Genomic DNA, 27,147 nt, shown 5'->3' with positions numbered 1-27,147 from the left:
AGTGGAGGTTTGCAGACTTCTTATATTTCATGGAGGGAAAAATAAAAAGATTAAAATGTAAAAAAAAAAACCAAAAGGTTATTTACAAGCTTGACCATGACAGCAAATGCCCTGCAGGAGGCAAAGCACCCGGGGAGGGAGAGGAGCCAGCTGGAGCATGCCAAACACTGCCCTGGGCAGCCCAGGTGGGAGAGCCAGGGAACAGCCAGAGAAAACCCAACAGGAGAAACCAACCGACCACTGCCACAGCCTAGGAGCCTCCCGAGGGCTGGGGCTTACAGTTAAAAACACTGCCGGGGGGGCTCTGGGAAACCGGGAGGGGGCAGGTCGGGAGTGGTTCATCACCTTCCTCTAGAGGCTGCCAGCGCTGGCTGCGGCTGCAGGCAGCCCCAGGGCAGGGGGGGGGGGGGGGGGGGGGGGGGGGCGGCGCCGTGCAGAGCACAAAGACTCAACCCAGCAGCAGCTGGCAGGAAAGCCTCAGGGACTCCCACCCGGGATAGTTCCTAAAATGTTCCATGATCCTAACAGAAACCAGCAAGAGGTGAAGGTCAATCACAGCCTAAGATCGCTCGGAGGGTCTGGGCTCCCCAGCAGGTTTGGTAAAAGGGTTTCTAAAATCTGCACTTCCCAAAGCCAAGAAACAACAACAAAAAAATTCAAATAAAAGGGAAAAAAACCCCAAAACAACCATAACAACAAAAAAACCCCCAAAACTTTGAGCCGTTTAAACACAGCCCAGGCCAGTCCAGTCAGCAGCGTGGAGCTCGGCCTCCATCACCGGTCCATCATGCTGAGAATCATCTCGGGGGTGAGGTCTCCGTTGGGAGCTTCCACCACGGCAGGCTGAGCCTCCTCCTCCTCCTCGGCCGCCTCTGCGTCAGGCTCCTTCTTGACCTCCACGATGATGTTCTCGATCTCTCCGGTGTTCTGGTCCTCAACCTGAATGATTGCTGCAGCTGCAGGGGCAGGGAGCAGAGGGGGAAGGAACCACAGAAGGGGAGGGGTTAGAAGGGACCTCTGGAGGTCACCCAGTCCCTGCCCCCTGCCAGAGCAGGGGCACCCAGGGCAGGTCACACAGGAACACATCCAGCGGGGTTGGAAGCTCTCCACACAAGGAGACTCCACAACCTCTCTGGGCAGCCTGCTCCATGCCTCCAGCACCCTCACACCAAACAAGTTCCTTCTCATGCTGGAACCCAGGAGCTTCCACCTCATGCCTGTTGTTCCTTGTCCTGACCCTGGGCACCACTCCGAAGAGCCTGGCACCTTCTTCATCCTGGGCCCCAACCCTCAGATATCTACAGACATTGATCAGATCCCCTCTCAGCTTTCTCCTCTCCACACCAAACATCCCCAGGGCTCTCAGCCTTCTCCCCAGCAGAGCTGTTCCAGGCCCTTCAGCATCCTCACAGCCTCCCCTAGACTCTCTCCAGCAGGTCTGTGTCTCTCCTGCTCTGGGGAGCCCAGACCTGGGCCCAGTATTGCAGGTGTGGTGTCAGCAGGGCAGAGCAGAACAGAGCAAGAAGAGGGGGACAACAGGTTCTGTACTGGCTGCAGAGCCCCACCAGGTACCTCACTGGTGACACTTGAGGCACTGCCATGGAGAGCTTCCCTCTCACAACTCCATCTGCACATGGGTGAGGAGCAGCTCCACCTGCTTTGGTCACCCAGGTCTCTGGCACTGCCAGGCACTGGGGGCAGCAGCCCCAGCAGGGTCACTTACGCTGGGACTGTTTGGCCTGGCTGGCAGCTTTGCCCGGGGGTCTTCCTCTTCGTTTCTTACTGGGAGGTGGTGCAGGAGGCTCTTGCTCCACTTCTGGTTCAGCCTCAATTTCTACTGCTGTCTCCTCCTCATCTTCATTGTCATCCAGATCTGGTTCAGCATTTTCCTCTGTGGGAAATCATTGGATCAGGTGAACCTTCAGTTTGAGGAAGGATGAAACCACCAACCATCCACCACCACCAGAACCAGCATCACATCCACAGCCAAAAGGATGATCCAGCTCTGGTGAGAAGCTGGTGGCACAGACTGTCCATCTGTCCCCCTCACATCAGACAGAACAAGCTGTCCCTCAGAAAGCAAACAGAATTCTCTCAGGCTGTGTGAGAAAGGCTGCTCTGCACACCCACAAAGAACTCAGGGAGACAATGGCAGGAGGAGCACCAAGCAACATCCTGCTGGGCTGCTCCCAGACCTATCAGGAGCCACCAGCCCATTCAAAGCCCACCTAAAGAATCCAGAGGAGCACAGAGCTGCACAATGGAGGGTGACAACTTCTAAGCAGCAAGCAGCATCTGTGACCATCCTTGAGGGCCACCAGCCCCGGCTGTGAAAACACCCCCAGAGAACTGCTCCCAGAGAGGAGCAGACCTAAGCCCTGAGTGCTAGAGCAGAGGAGCCCCCAAGATGACTCTCAGGGCAAGGAGATCCACAGCTTTGAGTCTCAGAGCAGAGGAGCCAGCAGGGTGACTCTCAGGGAGTGACTCTCCTGGGCTGCTCCTTACCACTGTCCGAGGAGTCTTCCTTCTTGGAGCGCATCTTCCTCTTCCTCCCACGTTTGCCCTTCTTGGTCTCTCCTCCGTTCTCGCCCTCGCCGCCGTCGGGCCCGGCGCAGTTGTCTGCGTGCCTGGCCATGGTGTTCTGCACACAGCACAGCAGCCATCAGTGCCAGAGCAGGGAGAGCTCCACTCCCACCTTGCTCATGACCTCACCACTGCTGTGTCCTAGTACTGGACCCCAGGACAGTGTTGTTCCCCCTGAGCACAGCCAGACACCAGAATCAGCTCCCAGGGGAAGCAGTGCAGTCCCCAGCATTGGGCAGCTTTAAGACTCAGCTTGCCAGAGGGCTGGGCCAGCTCATCCTAGAAACACCACCACCACCTAGAAAGGTTGGACCAGCAGGTCCTTGGGGGCCCTTGCAACCTGGCATTCTGGGATCCTGTGACACTTTGAATGCTATCACACCTGCCCTGCTTTCCTCTCAGAAAGAAGTGCTCTGTTGAAAGGTCAAACTGCTGGAGCAGATCTAGAGAAGGCCACAAAGATAATCAGCAGGCTGGAGAACATCCCCTGTGGGAGAGTTGGGGTTGTTGAGCCTGGAGAAGAAAAGGCTCCAGGGAGACCTCAGAGCAGCATTCCAGGACCTGAAGGGGCTCCAGGAGAGCTGGGGAGGGACTTTGGACAAGGGCTGGGGGTGCCAGGATGAGGGACAATGGCTTGGAGCTGGGAGAGGGCAGATTGAGAGTGGAAGTGAGGAAGAAATTGTGGACAGTGAGGGTGGTGAGACACTGGCACAGGTTGCCCAGGGAGGCTGTGGCTGCCCCCTGCCTGGAGGTGTTCCAGGCCAGGCTGGATGAGACCTTGAGCAACCTGGGCTGTTGAGAGGTGTCCCTGCCCATGGCAGGGGGTTGGAGCTAGATGATCCTTCAGCCCCCTTCTGACCCAAACAAATCTCTGAATCTCTGTGGCCTCCTCTGGACCCTCTCCATCAGCTCCAGGTCCTTCTTGTGCTGGGGAGCCCAGAACTGGATGGAGGCAGTGCTGCAGGTAGGGTCTCAGCAGAGCAGGGCAGAGGGGCAGAATCCCCTTCCTGTGCTGCTGCGTTTCCCGCAGCCTATTCCACCAACCCACAAATCCTCCCCTGTTGGGTAAAGGCCCTCCCCTCCCCCTCGGCCGATAGCCGCCACCCCCGCCCCGCCCCCGGCGCCGCCGTACCCTGCGGGTGAAGGTCTTGCCGCACTTGGAGCAGACGAAGGCGGCCGGCACGAAGTTGGGGTCGTGGTACCTCTTGAAGTGCATGTCCAGGAGCTGCTTCTGCCGGAAGGTCTTGTCGCAGTGGCTGCAGGCGTAGGGCTTCTCCCCGGTGTGCGTCCGCTTGTGCATCACCATGTGCCGCTCCTGCGGGCCAGGGGCACAGCTGCACCGCCGGCACAGCCCGGGGGGCACAGCTGCACCGCCGGCACAGCCCGGGGGGCACAGCCGCACCGCCGGCACAGCCCGGGGGGCACAGCCGCACCGCCGGCACAGCCCGGGGGGCACAGCCCGGGGGGCACAGCTGCACTGCCGGCACAGCCCGGGGGGCACAGCTGCACCGCCGGCACAGCCCGGGGGGCACAGCCGCACCGCCGGCACAGCCCGGGGGGCACAGCCGCACCGCCGGCACAGCCCGGGGGGCACAGCCCGGGGGGCACAGCTGCACTGCCGGCACAGCCCGGGGGGCACAGCTGCACCGCCGGCACAGCCCGGGGGGCACAGCCGCACCGCCGGCACAGCCCGGGGGGCACAGCCCGGGGGGCACAGCCGCACCGCCGGCACAGCCCGGGGGGCACAGCCCGGGGGGCACAGCCGCACCGCCGGCACAGCCCGGGGGGCACAGCCGCACCGCCGGCACAGCCCGGGGGGCACAGCCGCACCACCCAAGGGGCACAGTTGCACACCCAGGGCAGCCCAGCCCAGGGCCACAGCTGCACAGCCCAGGGCAGCCCAAGCCTCAGTCCTAACCAGAAGGTTCCCACAGCTAAGGACACAGCCTTGTTTGGTGGCCCTGCAGTCAGAGGCAAGCTGTGGAGGCTCCAAGCCTGGAGGTGCTCCAGGCCAGGCTGGATGAGGCCTTGAGCAACCTGGGCTGGTGGGAGATGTCCCTGCCCATAGCAGGGAACTGGCTGAGCTTTGAGGTCTCTTCCAACCCAATCCCCTCTATGAATCCATGCAGAGAGCAAACCCCTCCTCATCCCCTGCCATGCATTGTAAGGCAGACCAGCAGAGCTCACACCCAGCTCCTGCAGCACCTTTCTGTTGCTCTGCTCTGAGCCTCTGGGTTCAAAGCTCCAGGGAACTGCACTGTCATGAAGTCCAGCTCCTTGTGCCCCCTCTGCCCAAGGCTGATCCAGTGAGATGAGTCCTTTTAAGGTCTCTTCCAACCCAGACCAGTTTGAGATGGAAAGGGTATGGCAAAGGGCTGCAGAGCTGCTGAGGGGCCTGAAGCATCTCTGTGGTGAGGAAAGGCTGAGGGGCTGGGGGCTGCTGAGCCTGGGAAAGAGCAGCCTGAGGGGGAGCTGATCAGTGCTGATCAATACTCAAAGGGTGGGTGGCAGGAGGGTGGCACCAGGCTTTGCTCAGTGGTGCCCAGTGAGAGGACAAGGGGCAGTGGGCACAGAGTGAAACAACAGAAGCTCATCTGAACATAAGGAGGACCTTCTGTACCCGCAGGGTAACAGAGCTCTGGAGCAGGCTGCCCAGAGAGGTGCTGGAGTCTCCATCTCTGGAGACTTTCAAAACCCACCTGGATTCTTTCCTGTGTAACCTGCCCTCAGTGACACTGCCTTGGTATGGGGTTGGACAGGATGATTTCCAGAGGTCCCTTCCAACCCCACCGTGCTGGGATTCTGTGATATTCCTTCCTAGCTGCTCCCACCCTACCCCTTTGCCAAGAGGTACCCACTCCAAGGCACTTCTGCAGGTGAGCACCACAGCAAGCAGCAAGAGCCACTCAACTCCTTCACCCCCACTGACAGCTGCTCAAACCCAACAGCCAAGATGTGCAGCTGCCGGCGCGGGGATGCAGGGGCAGCAGGAGCCGGCAGGGGCAGGGTATGGACAGCAGTGGCCAGGCAGGGACTGGGTACAGGCTGCAGCAACCGGGCAGGGGCCGGGGGCAGGGGCCGGGTAATGGGCAGGGGGCAGGGCGGGGCAGGGGGCGGGGCAGGGGGCGGGGCAGCTCACCTGCCTGCAGGCGTAGTCACACTGGTCACACTTGAAGCGCTTCTCGTTCTTGTGGGACTTCTGGTGCTGGATGAGGGCGTAGCGCTCGTGGAAGACGGCGTCGCAGTAGCGACACTTCTTGCCCTGCTCGATGTAGGAGTGCTGCTTCCGCAAGTGCACGCCTGGCACGACAACAGCGGCAGGCTCTGACCGGCCCCGGGGCTGCCAGCCGTGCCCACAGGCCCCTCACACGCTCCTCAGAACCAGAGACTGAGGTCATTGAGGATTCGACTTCAGAAACCCCAGGGTCTTGTTTGGAGCACCCAGGAGGACTTCTGGAAAAGCTCCGAGACCGGAGAAGGGCAAAGAGGGCTGGGGAAGGGCTGGACTCAATGATCTCCAAAGGTCCCTTCCGACCCCTAACATCTTATGAAGGGTCTGGAGAAGAGGGCTGGGGAGCAGCTGAGGGCCCTGGGGGGGGTTTAGTGTGGAGAAGGCTGAGGGAGACCTCCTTGCTCTCTGCAGCTCCCTGAGAGGAGGCTGCAGCCAGCTGGGGCTTGGGCTCTGCTCCCCAGGCTCAGGGGATAGGAACTGGCCTGAAACTGTGTCAAGGGAGGCTGAGGTTGGAGAGGAGGAACAACTCCTTTGGTACCAGAGGGGTCAGGGCCTGGCAGAGGCTGCCCAGGGAGGTGGTGGAGTCCCCATGGCTGGAGGGCAGGCAGAGCCCTGTGGCCATGGCACCTGGGGCCAGGGTTTGGTGGCCGTGGTAGGGCTGGATTGGTGTTGGACTGGATGATCTCAAGAGAGCTTTTCTACCCCAAGCCACTCTGTGACTCCCAGGCTCCCCAGGGCTCTCTGGGTGTGGTTATTTCAATCCCAGCCTGTGCTGATCTCCTTGTCCCTGGCAGGGGGCTGGAGCCAGGTGACCTTTAAGGTGCCAACCCAGCTCATCCTATGATACAGCTGCACTTGAGATGTCAGTATCAAACCCAAGTGTCCTCTGGGCTGCTCTGCTGAAGGCTGCTCTAATTGCCTGGAGCCAGCAGAAGTCAGCTCACAGACCAGGGGAAACTGAGGATCTCCTGCAGGATTAGAAGCCAGAGACAGAGCTCAAGGCAACAGGGACACAGCAGATAATCCCTGACAGAGCTTTTAGCCACCTCAAAATCCTCCAGCTGGGAGCACCCCAGACTGCACAGGGTGGCTTAGGGGACACTCAGAGCCTTAGGAGAAGACAAATTCATCATAGCTGCCATCAGCCTTCCTGTGCTCTGAGTCAGCTCCCTCCCTCCTGACATCAGCCCCTCAACATGCCTCTTGCTGCAGCACTTGGTGCTGGGCTCTGCTGGAAGGGAGCCCAATGTCCCATTCCTGGGGCGAGATCCAGTTTACAGACACCAAGTTCTGCCAAATCCTGGCTCCCTCCTTCTCCTCAGCTGCTCTGGGCCTGCAGTTTTGTCACCTTCTTGTAGAACAGAAGAGCTTGGGGCTGGAATCACACTGGGTACTGGGAGACCAAGGCTCTGCTACTCCAAGGATTCAGAGCTCTGAGGCAGCTCCTCAGCCCCTGCTGCCCTCCCTGAGGCAGCTCCTCAGCCCCTGCTGCCCTCCCTGAGGCAGCTCCTCAGCCCCTGCTGCCCTCCCTGAGGCAGCTCCTCAGCCTGGCATGTGAAGCTGTTTTGTTTCTCAAGCCCCTGGGCACGATGAGAGGATCTGTGCATGAGATTTAATGGCTTCCAGTCTGCAGCAGCTCAAGCCAAGGGAGCTTTTGGTTTTCCAAAGCTGCCATCTCAGGCCAAGTTCAATAACTGCCTGAAAGCAGCCCCTTGCCCTGTGTGCCTGCCAGGGCTTCAAACACTGAGGGGAGAAAAGGAAATTTTGTATTTTCCAGCAGCTATTGTAAGCTAAAAGTGTGCACTGCCAGGCACCAGCTCAGCCTGTGCTGGCCCTGGGGAGGCCACAGCAGGAGTCCTGTGTCCAGCTCTGGGCTCCCCAGCTCAGGAGGGACAGGGAACTGCTGGAGAGAGTCCAGGGGAGGCTGCAAAGCTGCTGAGGGGCCTGGAGCAGCTCTGTGAGGAGCAAAGGCTAAGAGCCCTGGGACTGAAAGCCTGGGGAAGAGCAGTCCCAGAGGGCAGCTGAGCAATGCTCAGCAAGAGCTAAAGGAGCTGTGGGGAGCAAGAGGCTGGGGCCAGGCTCTGTTCAGGGCCAGGCCAAGGGGCAGAGGGCACAAACTGGCAGCCAGGAGGTTGCAGCTGAGCAGGAGGAGAAAGTTGTTTGGTGTGAGGCTGCTGGAGGCCTGGAGCAGGCTGCCCAAAGAGGTTGTGGAGCCTCCTGGTGTGGAGAGCTTCCAACCCACCCAGGGCATTGTGCTCCTGGGCAAGCTGCTGTGGGAGCCCTGCTGGAGCAGGGGGGGTTGGACTCCAGAGGTCCCTTCTGCCCCCACCCTGCTGGGGTTCACCTCGCAGTTACCAGAGGTATTAGGTGAGAAGCCAGAGGCAGCAGTTGGGTTGTGTGAAGTCCAGAAGCCCCCCAAAGCTCCCCAAGCCCCCTGGCCATACATACCCAGGTCACTCTTCCTGGCTATGACAGTGTCACAGTGAGGACAGTGGAATTTGGCCACGTTCTCTGTGTGCTTCTGCAGGATGTGCATCTTCATGGTGCCGCTCTGGGTGAAGCGAGCGTGGCAGATGTAACATTCGTATGGCTTCTCTCCTGCAGAGGGCAAGCACAGCCCCACAGGGGCTTTCAGCAGGGACAAAGCTCACCAGGAAGCCCCACAACAAGCCAACCACCCAGAAACGTGCTGCAGGCTGCTGGGGGACTGCAGGGAGCTCAGCCACGGCCCTCTCCCTGCCAGCTCCTGCTAACTGCAGTGCAGGGAGGTAAACTGTTCTGTGTGAATCTGAGTAAGGAGAAGCCCTGCAGGGAAGCTGCCAGAGAACGGCAAGAAGGCCACCAGCAGCCCAGCCTGAAGCAGCAAGGGCCAGGGAAGTGATGGTGACCCTGAGCTGGGCACTGGTGAAACTGCACCTTGAATCCTGGGGTCGGTTTTGGGTCCCTCCCTGCAAGAAGGACCCTGAGGAGCTGGAGCAGGTCCAGAGAAGAGCAACCAAGCTGGGGAAGGGTCTGGAGAAGAGGGCTGGGGAGGAGCAGCTGAGGGCCCTGGGGGGGTTTGGTGTGGGGCAGAGGAGGCTGAGGGAGACCTCCTTGCTCTCTGCAGCTCCCTGAGAGGAGGCTGCAGCCAGCTGGGGCTTGGGCTCTGCTCCCCAGGCTCAGGTGATAGAAGGAGAGGAACTGGCCTGAATCTGTGCCAGGGGAGGCTTAGGTTGGAGAGGAGGCAAAAATTCTGTGCTGCCAGAGTGCTCAGGGAGTGGCAGAGGCTGCCCAGGGAGGTCCCCATGGCTGGAGGTGTTCCAGCAATGTGTGGCCACAGTCTGGTGGCCAGGGTGATGCTGGGTTGGTGTTGGACTGGATGACCTCAGAGGGCTTTACTCTCAGGGTATTCATTCTCTAGCAGCTACCAATCCTGGCGTCTCCTCTGCAGACTTTACCAAGGTTTTACATTGGACTACAGAATGTTTCTACTGTCAGCAGCCAGGTGCAGCCCCAGCCAGGCTGCAGGAGCACAGCAGCAGTACCAGAGTGGGTCCTCATGTGTCTCTTCAGCTTGTAGGTGTCCCTGCTGGCATAGCTGCACAGGCTGCACTGGAAGGGTCGCTCCCCGGTGTGGGACCGGATGTGGCGTTTCAATTTGCTCACCTGCAAGGCAAGGCAGAGGCTGAGGTAGGACAGAGCAGAGTCACAGAATGCCTTGGGTGGGAAGGGACCTCCAAAGGCTACCCAGGCCAAGCCCTGCAGCCAGCAGGGACAGCCCCAGCCAGAGCAGCTTTGGGGCTCCCAGCCACAACCAACCTGCCCTGCAGTGCTGCCAGCCCTGGGGCAGCTCCCTGGGCAGCCTGGGCCAGGCTCTCCCCACCCTCAGGGCCAAACATTTCTCCTTCTCTCCACTCTCAATCTCTCACAGTTCAAGCCATCAGCCCTTGCCCTGCTCCAAACTCTGGCCCCAGCCTTCTGAGAGTCCTTCCAGCACTGCAAGGCCACCAGAAGGTCTCCCTGGAGCCTTCTGCATGCTGCCCAAGCCCAACTCTCTCAGCCTGGCCTCACAGCAGAGCCCTTCCAGCCCTGCCAGCACTGCTGTGGCCTCCTCTGGCCCTGCTCCAGCAGGTCCCTGTCTGTGCTGAGGGCTCCAGAGCTGCCCCAGCACTGCAGGGAGGGTCTCATCCAAGAGGCAGAATCCCCTCCATGCTGGGGAGCTGTGAGGGGCAGGGCTGCCAGGGGAAGGCACTCACCTCCACGCTGGCATAGTCACACATGGAGCACTTGAAGGGTTTCTCGTGGGTGTGTTTGTAGCGGCGGTGCCGCACCAGCTCCCCGCTGGTGACGAAGGCCATGTCGCAGTCTGGGCACTTGTGAGGGCGAGTACCTGGGGGGCAGCACAGGGTCAGAGCAGCATGGGCAGGGCAGGGGCAGCAGAAGACATGGGGCAGCTGTAGGGTGTGAGTTGGGTGGCTCCCAGTGAAGCAGCAAGGCCCTTGGCACGTCTTGGAAGGTCTGAGGGCTGTGTGGAGTCACAGCTCCTGCACCGCCAGGGGTGAAGATGCTGCACAGTAAAGATCCCCTCAGGGAGGGGACTGATCCTTGCCTTGGCATCAGCAGGTTGTGCAACCACCCAGACACAAGCATGTGGAGAAAGGAGGGATGTTCTCAGCACTGCCTTGGGCAGAGGGGGCACAAGGAGCTGGACTTTCATGATAGTTCAGTTCCTTGGAGCTTTGCACCCAGAGGCTCAGTGAAGAGCAACAGAAAGGTGCTACAGGAGCTAGATCTGAACCCTACTGGTCTAGCTTAGAATGCATGGCAGGGAGCTAGGAGGCATTTGCTGTGCACGATTCTGAGAGGGTTGGGTTGGAAGTGACCTCAGAGATCACCCAGCTCCAACCCCCTGCCACTGGCAGGGACCCCTCCCCCCAGCCCAGGCTGCTCAAGGCCTCATCCAGCCTGGCCTGGAACACCTCCAGGCAGGGGGCAGCCACAGCCTCCCTGGGCAGCCTGTGCCAGGCTCTCCCCAGCCTCCCTGCCGACAATTTCTTCCTCATCTCCCATCTCAATCTGCCCTCTCCCAGCTCCAAGCCATTGTCCCTCGGCCTGGCACTCCCAGCCCTTGCCCAAAGTCCCTCCCCAGCTCTCCTGGAGCCCCTTCAGGTCCTGGAAGGCAGCTCTGCGGTCTCCCTGAAGCCTTCTCTTCTCCAGGCTGAACAGCCCCAGCTCCCTCAGCCCATCCTCAGCAGAGGCTCTCCATCCCCCTGATCCTTTCTGTGGCCCTCCCCTGGATCATGCCTGCTGGGTTTCTCTCAGCCCCTCCCAGCGGGGCGGGGCCAGGGGCGGGGCCGGGGTACCTGTGTGGGTGTTGAGGTGGTTCCTCAGCAGTGTGACCGTCCGGAAGGCCCTGCCGCACAGGTGGCACTTGTGTGGCCTCTCGTCCGTGTGGCTCTTCATGTGCCGGTCCAGGTTGGAGCGCCGGGGGCAGGTGTAGCTGCACAGCTCGCACTGGAATGTCTTCTTTACACCTAGGCACGGAGCAAACCACCTTCAGCCTGCACACTGCTGCGCTCCAGGGAGGAAGAGCAGAGAGGAGCAGGGCGAGGGACAGCTCCTTGCAGGTGCAGCTGCCACGAGCAGCCACGACGTCCAACTGCGCGTCCCCAGGAACAGTCGGTGCCTGCGGCTCGGTTCAGACCGGTGAGACAGCACTCACTGCTTCCTCTCCATCCTGGAAAGGGCTCCTCAGCCCCCAGCTTCCAGAGGAGTCCAACACACCTACTGTTGGATGCTGCCCCAGCTGCCTTTCCCAGCACCTGCTGAGGCACCCCCCACAACTGACTGGCTCCTGGGGTATACCTGGTCTACCAAACCCTCCCCCATGTGCGCCAAAGCCTCCCCCAGGTGCTACCCCCAGCAGAAGAGCTCAGCCGCGCTCCAGGGCGGTGTGAATGCCACCTGGCCCTGCTGGGGGAGCTGCAGCAGCAGGGCTGAGTGCTGCTGCACCAGCAGCAGAGGCCCCCGGGCGCGGCTGCAGCTCTGCCCCCCGCGCCGAGCACAGCGCGGTCCCTGCAGGGCCTGCAGCTGAGGGCTTACCTTTCTTTTTGATTTTGGTTGGCTTAGGTGGCTTCATGTTGCCCACCACCTTCTCTGCGTTGACCTCAGACAACAAACCCTCCTGCTGCTCCTCCTCGAAGTCGTAGACGGAGACGTCCACGTCCTTGCCCTCCTCGGTGTAGCGCAGCTTGCTCTTCTTGTTCTTCTTCGTCTTCTTGGCTGGGGGCTGGTAGTCTGGGTCCTTCTGCCAGTTGGGGTCTTCCTGGGGCTGAAGCTCCCCTTGCTCCAGTGTCTCCACCTCCCCATTGGCACCCACTTTCACCACCTGGAAGCCTTCTGGCAAAGGCAGGGTGTGGCAGATCATGGGCTCCCCCTCCTGCAGGCCTCCCTTGGAAACCTCATTCTCGTAGGCTCCCTGAAGTTCCTCCACAGAGGTGGTGGCCACAGGCACAGTCACTGGCACGGGGACCTGGACCAGCTGCAGCTCCCCCAGGTTGATTGGCTGCTCCTCCATGTTCACCACCTGCAGGGTGATGATCTGCGTGTCGTCCACCGTGGCCTCCGCCTCCTGGGGCACGGCGCCCTCCATCACCTCCGTCTTCATCTGCAGCAGGGTGGGGTCCAGCTGCTCCATCACCACCATCTGCACCCCGCTGTTGACGTCCTGCACCACCTCGGCCCCCTCGGCCTGGCTGGGGGGCATGTGGCAGGCATCGTCCTCCTGCCCGCCCTCGCGCCGCCTCTGGTAGGTTTTCCTCTCCTTGCCCTTGATGAAAGTCTCTGACTCCTCCACGATGGCCTCCACCGCCTCACCTTCCATCGCCCCTGGCTGGGGGGGACAAGAGAAAGGGTCACACAGCACCCACGGTCCCCAGGGCACCCACGGTGCCCAGGGCACCCACGGCCCCCCAGGCACAGAGGTGAGCGGCTGGCAGCGGCACCGCACTGGGGTTGTGCCCAGCTGGGCAGCCCCAGCTCTGCGCCAGCCTGGTGCCGCTGCGGGCATCCGACGCTGCCTGGGGAAAGGGACGAGGGGGCAGGAAGAGGGGCAGGGAAGACCTTCAGAGGAGGGGAAGGGGACAGGGGCAAGGGGAGGCAGGGGAGCAGGAAGCAAGGCAGTGATGCCCACGTTGCCATTTTTCACACCCCACGGGCAGGGCTGCTCCCCACTGAGCTGCTCTGCTCCCCTCCCGGCTCAGCACCACCAGAGGCAGTCCCTGGCCATGCCCTGCAACAACATCCAGCTGAAAGCGAACAGCAGCCTCAGGGAATGGCCACCAGCAGCCTGGCCTGCAGCAGCAGTGATGTGGGCAGCAGGAGCAGGGATTGTGCCCCTGGAATGGACACTGCTGAGGATGCACCCTGAGTGCTAGGCTTGGTTTCGAGTCCCTCACTCCCAGAAGGACACTGAGGGGCTGGAGCAGGTCCAGAGGAGGGCAAGAAAGCTGGGGAAGGGTCTGGAAAACAGGGCTGGGGAAGAGCAACTGAGGGAGCTGTCTAATGTAGAGGAGGCTGAGGGAGACCTCATTGCTCTCTACAGCTCCCTGAGTGGAGGCTGCAGTGAGGTGATGTTGAATTTGGGGGTGCTGGTGGATGAGAAACTCAATATGAGCTGCCAGTGAGCCCTTGCAGCCCAGAGAGCCAACCAGAGCCTGGGCTGCACCAAGAGAAGTGTGGCCAGCAGGGTGAGGGAGGTGATTCTGCCCCTACACTGCCAGCCCTGAACAGAGCAGAGGTGCTGCAGGCTGCCCTCTTGGGCTGGAGAAGCTGCAGCAGGCAGGCAAGGCTGGGCTGAAACTCCAACTGCCAGTGATGGAGCTCAGCGCTGGAAGCTCCAAGATCTGGGCTGAACCTGCCCACACACAACCCTGGAGCCCAGCTCTGAGCTGGGGCTGAGCTAACTCTGACAGCAGCTGCACAGGAGCCCCACTTTGAGGTTCCCTTCTCCCCCAGGCCTGCAGCCTTCTCCTGTGTACCCAGCCACAGGACACTGCTGTTGTGCTTCTGCAGAAGGCTGTGCCCAGGGCCAGCACAGCTCAAGAATGAACCTTGGGCAGCTTCCCCCCAAAGGAGGGAAAAAAGAGCACAGGACAGGAGCATCCCCTGAGGATGCCTCTGCTTCAGGTGCTTTACTTGGGAAAAAATCCCAGCAGATGCCACACCATGTCCACACCTTCCCTGCACCATGACAGGGATGCACTCTGCCCCTCACTGAGGTGGTACCAAGGGCAAGGTCCCATTCCCAGAGCCATTTTCCTTACACAGCTTGTGGGAAACTTCAGATTCCAACCCTGGATTTGAGAAGAGAAGCCCTGCCAGGCTGCCAGGCCTCAGAGCAGGCAGTGGCACCACAGAAGGGCTTGGGGTAGAAAAGCTCTCTGAGATTATCCAGCCCAGCACCAACCCAACCCCACCATGGCCACCAAACCCTGGCCCCCAGTGCCATGGCCACAGGGCTCTGCCTGCCCTCCAGCCATGGGGACTCCACCACCTCCCTGGGCAGCCTCTGCCAGGCCCTGACCCCTCTGCCACCAAAGGAATTGTTCCTCCTCTCCAACCTCAGCCTCCCCTGGCACAGTTTCAGCCCAGTTCCTCTCCTTCTATCACCTGAGCCTGGGGAGCAGAGCCCAAGCCCCAGCTGGCTGCAGCCTCCTCCCAGGGAGCTGCAGAGAGCAAGGAGGTCTCCCTCAGCCTCTTCTGCCCCACACCAAACCCCCCCCAGGGCCCTCAGCTGCTCCTCCCCAGCCCTCTTCTCCAGACCCTTCCCTACCTTGCTTGCCCTTCTCCAGCTCCTCAGTGTCCTTCTGGGAGTGAGGGCCCAACACTGAATGGATTTAGGCTGCCTCATGAACTCAACACTTAAACTTCACAAAGCAGCTCCAGCTCCCTCCAGCTGTGCCCAGATGCTGACTGTGCCCCAGGCAGCTCACACAGGGAGCAGGAGGCACAGCTGCCAGGCTGCCCTTCCTCTGCAACTGCTGGGATTTTTACAGCCCTTGCTTCTCCTCCCCTGCCTCTTCTGGACTCTTCCACTTGTGCTGTGGGAACAGGGCTCAGGTTGTTCCTCAGCCTGCTCAAGCTGGGGCCACCGCTCGGAGCGGCTGCCTGCAGCAGGCTGCAGAGGGCAGCAGCAGGCTGCAGAGGGCAGCAGCAGCCCGGGAATGCCACCTCCGGCTTCCCGCAGTCCTGCGGGCACCCAGCCTCTCCTCTCCCACCCAGCAGCCTCTCAAGTCAGAGCAGATCCATCTGCACCAACAGCTGAAGCACAGGAGATGATGCAAGCACTTCCCACCAGCCAGCAGAGCAGCAGGCTGGGCTGGGGCAGCCAGCAGCTGCCAAGCAATCCCAGGGGATTGATTCATTATCCCAAGGATGTGCAAAGAGAGGGAGAAGCCTCTTCAGGTGACCAAGAGTCTGCACAGAAGAGCAGTGATGCACAAAATAATGCTAGCCTGTGGGGAATGGCTAACGACAAAAGACTGAAGATGGAGGGTCCAGGAGCCCACCAAGATGGTCAGAGGCTGCAGAACCTCTGGTATGGGGACAGGCTGGGAGAATTCAGCCTGGAGAAGAGAAGGCTCCAGGCAGAGCTCAGAGCTGCAGAACCTCTGCCCTGGGGCCAGGCTGGGAGAGTTGGGGCTGTACAGCCTGGAGAAGGCTGCAGGTAGAGCTCAGAGCTGCAGCTGAAGATCTGCAGGGCAGCTGCAGGCAGGCTGGGGGGGGACTGCTCAGAAGGGGCTGTGGGGATAAGCCCAGGGGCAATGGTTTGGAGCTGGAGCAGGGCAGAGTTAGGTTGGAGCTGAGGAGGAAGCTGTGCAGAGGGAGGCTGGAGAGACTCTGGCCCAGGCTGCCCAGGGAGGTGGTGGAGGCTCCATCCCTGCAGCCCTTCCAGCTCAGCCTGGCTGTGTCCCTGGGCAGCCTGCTGCAGCTGGAGCTGGCCCTACTATCTGCAGGGGCTTGGACAGGATGCCCTTGGAGGATCCCTTTCACCCTGATGCAATCTGTGCATCTGTGAGGAAAGAATAGCAGGAGCCCATCTGCAGAGCCAAAGCCATTCCACTTTGGTGCCCTGTAGCAGCACAGAGCAGAGGTCAGCAGCCTTGGCACAAGCACAGGCAGCTCTGAGCAGCACCCTGCCAGTACCTAAGTCAACAAGAAGCCTGTAAGCCACCCGAAAGCAAGCCACAGGCCAAGCTGTCCCCTAGGGTCCTGCAGCAGCAGGCCCTCCAGCAGAGCAGCAGGAAGGCATCATCTCAGCCTCACAGCCCAGACTCTCCTGTGCCTGCCAAGGGACAGGTCACTCCCAGGTGACCACTCCAGCAGCTGGCTCACGCTGCCAGGGAGGTCTGGCAGCCGAGGGGCGCAGAGACCAAACCACTGCCTGCAGGCAAGGCTTGCTTCAGAGGGCGAGATGAATGCAAGGCCTTTCAGTAGCGAAATCGAGAGCCCCTGCTCCTTCCAGCTGCAGCTCTTCTCTCGAACACCCCTCTCAGACAGCCCTGTCCTCCCGCTCCCTGCCTGCCAGGGCAGCTCCTCGCTCCCGGCCAGGCGCAGCGCCCAGGCCAGGCGCAGCGCCCCCCGCCGCCGGTGGAGCTCGGCTGCCCTCCAGCGGCCAGCCGGCGGCACTGCAGCAGCCTCCTCTGCACCAGTCCCCGGCAGAGGCTGGAAGGGCCAAGCCCCTGCTCCAGCAGGGCACCCGCAGCGGCTTGCCCAGGAGCACAGCAGCCAAGGTGGGGTTGGAAGCTCTCCAGACTTCACAACGTCTCTGGGCAGCCTGCTCCAGGCGTCCAACAGCCTCACACCAAAGTTCACAGTCACAGAACTGTCTGGACTGGAAACGCTCTCCAACCTCATCCAGGCCAGCCAGCAACCCAGCACTGCCATGGCCACACATTCCCTGAACACCTCCAGGGATGGGGACTGCAGCACCCTACTCTACTACTGGCCACACCATTGCTGATCCAGGCCAGCATGCTGGCAGCCTTTATGGCCACCTGGGCACACTGCTGGCTCCTGCTCAGGTGGCTATCAAGCAGCACCCCAGGTCCTGTTCCACCAGGCAGCTTTCCAGCCACTCTGCTCCGAGCCTGGGAGCAAATCAGGTAACTCAACCTCTTACTCTCCCTTGATCACTCTGCTCCCCCTGCAACCAACAAAGGCCACAGGCTCTCCTCAGGCCTCCTCCTGCTGCTGGGATCTTCGCAGAAGCACTTCCCTGCTCTCTTTAACAGCTGAAGCCAAGGGAACTTGCAGCTGAGCTTTGGCCCTTCTCACTTTCTCCCTGCACAGGCTGATGCCAACCTGGTAGTCCTGCCTTGGAGGAGAAGCAAGGCCAGAAGGGTGAAGGTGCTGGTGAGAGATGGCTGTGGTGCTTTTGCTGTGCACAAGGAGGGGCTGCTCTGTGTGAAGAAGGCCCAGAGAGGATGGGAGCAGCTGCACAGGGGGCAGTTACAAACCCCAGCTGCAGAGGAGGAGGTCCTCAAGCACTGAGCCTGCCAAGGGATGGGATGCAGCCAGCCAGCAGCTCTGCAAGTGTCTGAAGCCCTGCTGGTGGCTGCCTGGCCCAGGTGCAGTGATGGAAAGCAGGGAGGAGAGATCTCCTGCCTGAGAGCAAGTCCAAGCTTCGCGGTGGGTTCCCACCTGCCACGACCATGCTGAGGACATCAGGCTGAGCACAGCAGGCTGGCTGTGACCCCTGCAGACCAGGTGCTGCTGCCAGGGGAGCTGCTGCCAGGGGAGCTGCTCCCTGCTCTCCCCTTCCCTCTCCCTGACACAGGAATTCCCTCAGACCAGGCACACAGACTGGAAACTAACCCAGGGGCAGGCAGATGGCAGAACATGGAACCACAGAGTGCTTTGGGTGGGAAGGGACCTCCAAAGGTCACCCAGTCCAAGCCCTGCAGTCAGCAGGGACATGGAGAGGCTGCTCAAGGCCTCATCCAAACCTGGCCTTGATGCAACCACCTCCCTGGGCAACCTGTAGCAGTGTCCCAGCACCCTCCTGGTGCAGAACTTGTTCCTCACATCCAATCCAAACCTGCTTTGCTCTCATTTCAAGCCATTGCCCCTGGTCCTGTCCCTTCAGGCCTTTGGGAACAGTCCCTCTGCAGCCTTCTTGCAGCCCCTTCAGGTCCTGGAAGGTTGCTCTGAGATCTCCCTGGAGCTTCTTTTCTCCAGGCTCAACAGCCCCAGCTCCCCCAGCCTGCCCCCACAGGGGAGGTTCTGCAGCCCTCTGATCACCTCCATGGCCTCCTCTGGAGCCTCTCCAGCAGCTCCAGGTCCTTCTGGTGCTGGGGGCCCCAGAGCTGGAGGCAGTGCTGCAGGGGGGCTCTGAGCAGAGCAGAGGGGCAGAATCCCCTCCCTGTGCTGCTCTCTCCCTGCTCTGGCTGCAGCTCAGCACTCAGCTGGCTCTGGGCTGCCAGGGCCCAGTGCTGGCTCCTGGGCACTTTGTCACCACCTGATTCCCCCAAGGCCTTCTCCTGCAGGCTGCTCTCAGCCACTCCTCACCCAGCCTGGATCTGTGCTGGGGATTGCCCTGGCCCAGCTGCAGGACCTTGCCCTCAGCTTTGCTGAGCCTCATAATGTTGGCTTGGGCCCAGCTCTGCAGCCTGCCCAGATCCCTCTGGATGGATCCCTCCCATCCAGGGAATCAACCACACCACATAGCTTGGAGTCAGCCATGAACCTGGTGAGGGTGGCTCAACCCCACTGTCCAGTCCACATTGCTGGCATCTTTGGCCACCTCACCTGAAAGTGGCACCACCAGGCACTACCACACCTGACAGACCAGCACAGCAAGTTCCATGGCATTCTGGAGGCTTCATCACAACCTATTTGGGTTTCATTTTCCTCTGAGGCTTCATCTGGGTGCACAAACAGCCAGGAGCAAAGGCTGGGGGAGCAGCTTCTCCTGGAATCTTTGCAGGGACACTCATCAAGCAGTGGCAGTGCCTGGATGAAGGACTTCAGGCTTCAGATCAGAGGAGCAGGAAGCTCAGGTCATGGTGAAGAGCTGCCCCCACAGTGCCCATGAGTCACCTCCCCAGGGACAGCCTGATGCAGCTAAGAAAAGCTAAAGCCACTGCTAGGCAACCTAATGCCAGGCTGTGCAGCACAGGGCACCCTGTGCCAGGCTGACCAAGCCAGGGCAGCTCCCTGCTGCTGCAGCAGGGACAGGAAATTCCAGGCTTGGAAACACCTATGGCAGAAGGGTGGTGGACAAGGCAGACTCCTGGAGCCCAAACTGTCATCAACTTGCTTCTGAGTCACAGATCACAGCAAGGTGCATCCCAGGACGTGCTGGGAAGGATGTAAACAGAATCAGAGCCAGGTGAAGCCCAGAGAGGGGCTGAGAGTTAGAGCTGTTGAGCCTGGAGAAAAGAAGGCTCCAGGGAGATCTCAGAGCAGCCTTCCTAAAGGGAGTCCAGGAGAGCTGGGAAGGGACTTCAGACAAGGGCTGGGAGTGCCAGGACAAGGGACAATGGCTTTGAGCTGGGAGAGGGCAGATTGAGAGTGGAGATGAGGAAGACATTGTTGGCAGGGAGGCTGGGGAGAGCCTGGCACAGGCTGCCCAGGGAGGATGTGGCTGCCCCCTGCCTGGAGATGTTCCAGGCCAGGCTGGAGGAGGCCTTGAGCAGCCTGGGAAGTGGGAGGGTTGGAGCTGGATGATCTTTGAGGTCCCTTCCAACCCAAACTGTTCTATGAATCTCTGTGGCCTCCTCTGGCCCCTCTCCAGCAGCTTCAGGTCCCTCTTGTGCTGGGAGCCCCCAGCCCCCTCCCTGTGCTGCTGCTCTCCCTGCTCTGGCTGCAGCTCAGCACACAGCTGGCTCTGGGCTGCCAGGGACCACTGCTGGCTCCTGTTGGATTTTCAGGTCCTCACAGCCCAGAGCTCTGTGTGCCTCCTGCCAAATCCAGAGGGCACTGTGACATTTCAGAGCTGGCCTTTTTCCTCCTGGGCTGTGGAAGGCCAAAGCCCAGCAGAGCAGTTTTGAGTGTCCAAGGGGGGTGTAAAGCAAAGTGGGGAGAGCCCTGCCCACGCTGCCAGAGCAGCAAGGAGCACTGCCAGCAAGCAGCCAGCCCAGGGCTAACACAGCCCTGACCCTGGCCCCCTGCAGAGGAACAGCTTCAGCTGCCCCCAGAGCTCAGAGCTGACACTGCCCTTCCCAGTGCAGAGCTCAGACCCTCCCAGGCCTCCAGAGCCTGCACCTGCACCTCAGTGCTCAGCTGGGACCTCCCCTGGGCAGAGAGCAGTTCCCCAGCCAGCCACAGCCACCCTGCTGCCCTGGGGGATCTCACACCGCTGCCACCCCTTCCAAGTACCTTCCCTCACACTTTATTTAGTGCAAGGCCTCCAAGCTTGGGTCCTGGCTGCATTTGTTTTCCCCTTGACAAACCTCTTTTGGGTGGTTTATCAGCTCCCAGGGGCACTCCTGCTAAGTGTGGTGGAGCTGTGGGTGTTCAGGGATGGTCAGCTGCTCAAAAACCATTTGGAACCCATCCCCCTCTCTGGTCAGCTCACTCTGCAAGCACCACCCCTGCTCTGCACCCCCCTGAGCTTGCAGGGGGTGCTCAGGGAACACCTGGGCTGTGCTCCACTGCTAAGGACACAGCAGAGATGCTGAGGAAGGCTGCAGCCCTGCCAGGTGCTGGGCAGAGCCTGGACAGAGCAGTGCCAGCTGTGTGACAAGCTGCCCATCAGCCAGAACCTGTCCTGGTGGGCAACAAGGGCAATGGGCATCCTGGGGTGCAGCCAGAAGAGTGAGGCAAGCAGAACAAGGGAGGTTCTCCTGCCCCTCTGCTCTGGGGAGGCCACAGCAGGAGTCCTGTGTCCAGCTCTGGGCTCCCCAGCTCAGGAGGGACAGGGACCTGCTGGGGAGAGCCCAGGGGAGGCTGCAAAGCTGCTGAGGGGCCTGGAGCAGCTCTGGGAGTAGCAGAGGCTGAGAGCCCTGGGGCTGAGAGCCTGCAGAAGAGCAGCCCCAGAGGGGAGCTGAGCAATGCTCAGCAAGAGCTAAAGGAGCTGTGGGGGGCAAGAGGCTGGGGCCAGGCTCTGCTCAGGGGTGCCCAGGGCCAGGCCAAGGGGCACAAACTGGCACCCAGGAGGCTGCAGCTGAGCAGGAGGAGAAATTGTTTGGTGTGAGGCTGCTGGAGGCCTGGAGCAGGCTGCCCAGAGAGGTTGTGGAGTCTCCTTGGATAGAGAGCTTCCAACCCCCCCTGGGCATTGTGCTGCTGGGCAGGCTGCTGTGGGAGCCCTGCTGGGGCAGGGGGTGGCACTGGGTGAGCTCCAGAGCTCCCTTTCACTCCCACCCTGCTTGCCTCTGTGCTACACAATGCCACTGTTGGCAGCTACCTTCCCACTGCTGGCTGCAAACCCTGCAGCAGCCCAAAGCTGTCCTGGCCTTCCACAGGCAGGACTGCATGCAGCAGGCACTCACTGCAAGGCCAACAGCTCCTGGCCTGCAGGGGAGGAGCTGCAGCAGGGCCCTGCAGCTGAGCTCACTCTGCCAGGGCCACAGCCTCCCCTTGCTGCTGCCCTGCCAGCCTCACCTGGGCTTGCTGGCAATTCTGAACCAGCACCAGTTTCAGTTTCCAAGCCCCAGCCTCCTGCTTGGCAAATGCCTCAGCAGTGGAGAGGTCTGTCTGGAATAAAGACTGCTGCCAGGCTCAGCCATGGGAAAGAGACAGAGCCATGGGAGGTGTGCATCCTACTGCAGCAAGTGCAGAGCAGCACCATGCTGGCACCAGCCCCCTGCTCCCTCCACAGGGCCCTGGCCCAGGCCCCTGCTCCCTCCACAGGGCCCTGGCCCAGGCCCCTGCTCCCTCCACAGGGCCCTGACCCAGCCCCCTGCTCCCTCCACAGGGCCCTGACCCAGCCCCCTGCTCCCTCCACAGGGCATTGGCTCTGCCCAAGGCAGTCAGCCACTGGAATTCTGTAGTTCCTTTGGCATGGGCAAGGTTTGCTGGGCTTGAAGGAGAATGAGGCTAAGCTGGAAGCTTAGTGCTCCACATGTCCACTTCTGAGCCTGGAGCACAGCCCATCAGAGGGCTGCTGGAGAGCAGAACAGCAGTACCAGAGGGAGACCTGGCTGCTACCTTCAACCAGTGCACAGCACAAGAGAGAGATGAAATCATACTCACAGCATGGTGGGGCTGGGAGGGACCTCTGGAGATCATCCAGTCCAACCCCCTGCCAAGGCAGGGTCACCTAGACAAAGTCACAGAGGGACACTTCCAGCTGGGACTGAAAGTCTCCAGGGAAGGAGACTCCAGCACCTCCCTGGGCAGCCTGCTCCAGGGCTCTGGCACCCTGCAGTTCCACCTCATGCTCAGAGGAGCTTCTGTTGTTCCACCCTGTGCCCACTGCCCCTTGTCCTCTCACTGGGCAAAGCCTGGTGCCACCCTCCTGCCACCCAGCCTGTGAGTATCGATCAGCACTGATCAGCTCCCCCCCAGGCTCAGCAGCCCCCAGCCCCTCAGCCTTTCCTCACCACAGAGATGCTTCAGGCCTCTCAGCAGCTCTGCAGCCCTTTGCTGTCCCCACTCCAGCAAGTGCCTCTCCCTGAACTGGGGGGCCCAGAACTGGAGCCAGTCCTCCAGCTGTGGCCTCACCAGGGCTCTTGGAGGGATGCAGTGAAGGAGCAAGCAGCAACCCTGAGTGGTGAAGCCTGGAGCAAGCTGCTCAGGAATGCTGTGGAAATTCTTTCAGCTGCTGAAAATATTTGCTAAACACAACCCAAAGCTCATCTCACTTCAAAGCTGGCCCTGCAGCTGGGCCAGAGGTTCAACCAGAGCACCACAGAAATCCCTTCCAAGCCAAATCTGACCACACTTTGACAGACAGAATGCAGGATATGCTTAAACACAGAGGAGTGAAGGGGTTTGCATCTAGGATCACAGAATGGCTCAGGTTTGGAGGGACCTCAAAGCTCAGCCAGTGCCAACCCCCTGCCCTGGGCAGGGACCCCTCCCCCCAGCCCAGGCTGCTCAAGGCCTCATCCAGCCTGGCTCCCAACACCTCCAGGCAGGAGGCAGCCACAGCCTCCCTGGGCAGCCTGGGCCAGGCTCTCCCCAGCCTCACTGCCAACAATTTCTTCCTCATCTCCAGTCTCAGTCTCCTCTCTCCCAGCCCTTGTCCAGAGTCCTTCCCCAGCTCTCCTGGAGCCCCTTCAGGTCCTGGAAGGTTGCTCTGAGATCTCCCTGAAGCCTTCTTTTCTCTAGGCTCAACAGCCCCAGCTCTCCCAGCCTGCCCCCACAGGGGAGGTTCTGCAGCCCTCTGAGCATCTCTGTGGCCTCCTCTGGAGCCTCTGCAGCAGCTCCAGGTCCTTCTGGTGCTGGGGGCCCCAGAGCTGGAGGCAGTGCTGCAGGGAGGCTCTGAGCAGAGCAGAGGGGCAGAATCCCCTCCCTGTGCTGCTCTCTCCCTGCTCTGGCTGCAGCTCAGCACTCAGCTGGCTCTGGGCTGCCAGGGCCCAGTGCTGGCTCCTGGGCACTTTGTCACCACCTGATTCCCCCAAGGCCTTCTCCTGCAGGCTGCTCTCAGCCACTCCTCACCCAGCCTGGATCTGTGCTGGGGACTGCCCTGGCCCAGCTGCAGCTGGCAGTTACTGCAGTGTTAACTGTCTCAACCACAGCACTCCCTCCCCAGCTCAGGCTCATTCTGTCCTTCTTTCCATGGCTGTGTCAGTCAGAAAGCACTGAGGGCACCCAGATGTGCTGCCACTGCTTTCTGTTCATATCAGATCTGTCCAGAACAAGCAGAGCTGACTCAAGTCCTGAAGAATGGTGGATGACTGAAGTGGGAAGAGCAACAAAACAAATGGAACCCCAAACCCCAGCACCCTGAGGAGAGGACAGGGATTCTCTCAGCTTCAGAAAAAAGAGAGTCTTTCAAAAGCCACTTTCTGAGCAGTAAAAAGCAACCTCTGAGGCAAAAAAAATGGAAGGGTCCTAGGTCTGTGTGTGCCCCTGAGAGCGTGGGGAGCAGCAGAGCTGGATGCTGCACTGACAGTTGAGGGCTCAGTAGAAGCCAGCCTGAAGTGAGCATCTGACCTGGAGCCCAGTGGAGAGCGGAGCTCTGGAGTCAAGCAAACAACTCAGTGCAGGTCAGGGAACACAAACACAGCCAGCACTGGGGCACAGCTTGGCTCTGAGCTCCATCCTGCAGGCTGCAGCTCAGTGTGTGTAGGGAGCAGGGCTGGCTGCTCCTCTAGAGCACTGCCAAGTGCAGGAGGAAGCTGCATTTGCAATCCTGTTGCTCTGCCACTCCTCCAAGCATCCCCTCTCTGGTGAAGAAGGGACAAGAGATTCTTGGTGGGAAGGGACCTCCAAAGCTCACCCAGTCCAACCCCCCTACAGGCAGCAGGGACAACCTCCTCTTGAGCAGGCTGCTCACAGCCTTGTCCAGCCTGACCCTGATGACCTCCAGGGATGAGGCCTGAACCACCTCCCTGAGCAACCTGTTGCAGTGTTCCAGCAGCCTCCAATCTGAATCTGCTCTGCTCTCATTTCAAACCACTGCCCCCTTGCAAGAGAAGTGAGACCTGCCAGGATGGGTGTGACTCCAATACTATCAATACAGATTTGAAAGAGCCAAGGAACAGGAAATGCTCAGGGAGCAGGAAGAGCTGCCCAGAGGTCAGAGCTCAGCACAGCTCTGATCTGCCAGAGCACAAGGGATGAGGGCAAGGAACTCCCTGCTGCTTCTCAGACAAGCCTAAATAGTGCTCCACATCTGACTTCTGACCACCTCCATTAGAGAAGCAGGAAGTGCTAAGGGGAAGGGATGAAATGAGGCTGCACAGAGGCATTCCCAAGTCAGTCCTCAGAGCTAATGAAGAGTTTTCAGCTAAATGCTGAACGTGGCAATGACGTGGGGCAGCTCCTGGCATTACCAAAGCACCAGCACCAGGCAGGTACCAACCTGCCGGCAGCAGAGCTGGTGAGGACACCCAGGCAGCAGCCAGGGCTGCCATCCAAGCTGCAGCCTGCTAATACCAAAAGCAGTTCCTGCAATAGCTCTGTTCCCTCAGCAACGCTGCGGGCTGGAGCTGCCTGCAGCCTCCACGCCGCTGCCACGGCCTCCCCGGCCCTGCCCCAGCCAGGCCAGGCCCGGTGCATTGCCTCAGCTGCAGGGGCACCTGGCAGCTCCAAGCCACTCCAGCTTCACACCTTTTGCTCCTCAGAGATACCCTCACGGAGTTTCAGGAGTGTGGTCCTGCCCCTGGGGGCGCCGCGGTCCTGCCCCGGGGGCCCCTTCCAACTCCCAGCCTCCTGTGAGCCTGTGATGAGGCCGTTCTGGGCATCCCAACAGCCTCCCTCCTCTGTGGTGCAAGCAGGGACTGCCTGAAGAGAGAACTGGCACTACCCACCCAGGGGAAATGCAGAAGGGAAGCAAAAACCCACCCACCCACAAACAATCAGCCCTGCTTTGCCCTGATGCTTGATCACCTCCCCCCTGAAGCTCCAAGGATCTGAAGTAGAACGTCAGGGTTTAAGCAAGAGCAGCAGCTTGGATGCAACACGGAGCTACTGCTTCTACCCACCAGCCTCCTGCCAATTCAACAGGCTCCACAGCAGCAGAGCACACCGGGGAGAGAGCAAATCCTGCAGCACAACCAACCCCCCCGAATCCTGGGGGGGGGAGGGGGTAAAGACGACTTCAGATGAGTCTAGGAACAGCTCTGGACTTTATGACTAAGCTCCCATAGCTGGCAGGAGATGTGTGTGGGGAGACTGGGTTAAAAAACCCAGCATAGGAAGTCGCAAACAGGAAAGGCAGCTCGTTCTCAGCAGCAGGCAAGTCCTGAGGATCGCAGCGAGCAGGAAAAGATGCGGACAACGTGACAACCCCCCCGCCCCCACCCCGCATCCAAGGCATGCCACAAAGCAAAAAAACCCCACAAGGCCAAACCTGATCCCGCAGCAGCCTTCTGCGGGAGTCAACCCAAAGTTGATGTGGACAACACAAAGCCGAACGCCCGGCCGCGGAGCCTCTGCTGTAGCACAAACCCCATGGGGGCTCGGGCTGTGTGTCCCCCGCCCCGCAACCCCCTGGGCCGGCGGCTCGACCCCGCCGTGGCAGGCAGGGAATAGAGCCGCGGGGCGTGAGGGGCTGCGGAGCTCCATCCCGCAGGGGCGGCGGGGCCGGAGCACGCCGCGGCACCCCCGCGGCCCGGCCCAAGCGCCGGCAAGCGCCGCAACTTGCCGCCGGCCGGGCGGCAGCCCCGGTTCTCCGGTTCTCCCCTTCTCCCAGCCGCGCGGCGGGGTGCCGCGGGCGCGGTGCGAAGGGAAGGCGGCGGCGGGGGGGGCGGCGGTGCGGCAGGGGCTCCGCGGGAGCGAGGCGCGGGGGGAGGATGGGGGGTGTCGGTGGCCGGGCAGCGCGGCGAGAGCGGGCGCCCCCCAGCCGTGCCCGCGTCCCGGTGCTGCATGGCGCTGCTCAGCCTGCCTTGCAGAGGGAGCTCGAGTCCCGCTCTGCGCCTCGCAGCGCCTCTCACTCCGCAGCACAGACGCCAGCGCAGCGAGGCGGCGGCCGCCGGCAGCGGGGCACGCAGCCGCCGCCGCCCGCGGCCAGCACCCGGCCGGGCACCCAGGGGAAGAAGGTGACGGCAGAGAGGGTGCGGGGCCACGGGCAGAGCTCCCCAGAGGTGCGCGGGGAGACGGCGAGGGCGGAGGCGAGGAAGGGAGGAGGGAGGCGGCGGCGGGGGGGGGGACATGGGGGTGCAGCGGTGGCGGTGGCAGACCCGGGGCGGGTGGGGAGCGGGAGCGGGCCCGGCGGGGCGGGGAAGGCGGGGGAGGGGAGGAGGAAGGGACGGGAGGGGAAGGGAAAAGGGGGGGCCGCGGCTGGCGGGGAGGGGGCGGTAATCAGCCCCGGTGGCGCGGCGGAGGAGACAAAGGAAAAGAAAATGGAGTCGGGGCAGGCGGCTCGGCCGCGGCCAGGCCCGGGCGGGAGGGGACGGCGGGGAAGGGAGGCCCCGGCCGGGCCCCGCAGCCCAGCGCCGCGCTGTGGGGAATGGCGGCGGTGGCAGCCGAGCGCCGGCCGCGCTGGGGACGATAGAGGGAGACAAAGCCCCCTGCTTCCCCGGCGGCGGCCGCTGCGGGGCCCCAGCCGAACCGGAGCCCCATCGTGACACCTAGAGGCCGGAGAAAGCGACTGCAAACCCCCCGCCACCTCTTACCTGCGCCCGCAACCCGCACCGAGCGCTCGCTCCGGCCGCCGGGCCCCGCCGCCGCCCCGCGCCGCCCCCGGGCCCCGCGGAGCCGCCGCGCCCCGCACGCCCCGCCGCGGCCGCCGTTAGCGC

The 27,147-nt window shown here is 61.4% G+C and overlaps 1 protein-coding gene across 1 annotated transcript; it reads right to left on the bottom strand.

The window, feature by feature from the left end:
- Window positions 1-426: 426 nt before the first annotated feature.
- Window positions 427-27,147, bottom strand: CTCF (CCCTC-binding factor). The gene is made up of 11 exons (XM_054170045.1): window positions 27,025-27,147; window positions 11,897-12,686; window positions 11,158-11,328; window positions 10,051-10,184; window positions 9,340-9,460; window positions 8,264-8,413; window positions 5,723-5,883; window positions 3,716-3,898; window positions 2,506-2,641; window positions 1,724-1,891; window positions 427-956 (listed from the first exon to the last, which is right to left on the bottom strand). Exons 2-11 carry the CDS (start codon window positions 12,675-12,677, stop codon window positions 775-777), a joined length of 2,187 nt encoding a protein of 728 aa, XP_054026020.1. The 5' UTR covers window positions 12,678-12,686; window positions 27,025-27,147; the 3' UTR covers window positions 427-774.

Source organism: Dryobates pubescens, chromosome 19, assembly GCF_014839835.1.
Source record: "Dryobates pubescens isolate bDryPub1 chromosome 19, bDryPub1.pri, whole genome shotgun sequence".
Classification (NCBI taxonomy): domain Eukaryota; kingdom Metazoa; phylum Chordata; class Aves; order Piciformes; family Picidae; genus Dryobates; species Dryobates pubescens.
The sequence above is the reverse complement of the archived record's forward strand: the minus strand, read 5'-3'. Positions and strand labels throughout refer to the sequence as shown.

What these genes read in the sequence shown, in the direction of transcription:
- CTCF (XM_054170045.1), bottom strand. Translation starts at nt 12,677, where the DNA reads ATGGAAGGTGAGGCGGTGGAGGCCATCGTGGAGGAGTCAGAGACTTTC. An exon ending in GTGACTATGCCAGCGTGGAG is followed by an intron (nt 9,461 to 10,050) that starts GTGAGTGCCTTC and finishes CTTGCCTTGCAG; the next exon opens with GTGAGCAAATTGAAACGCCA. An exon ending in GCAAGACCTTCACCCGCAGG is followed by an intron (nt 2,642 to 3,715) that starts GTACGGCGGCGC and finishes TGCTGTGTGCAG; the next exon opens with AACACCATGGCCAGGCACGC.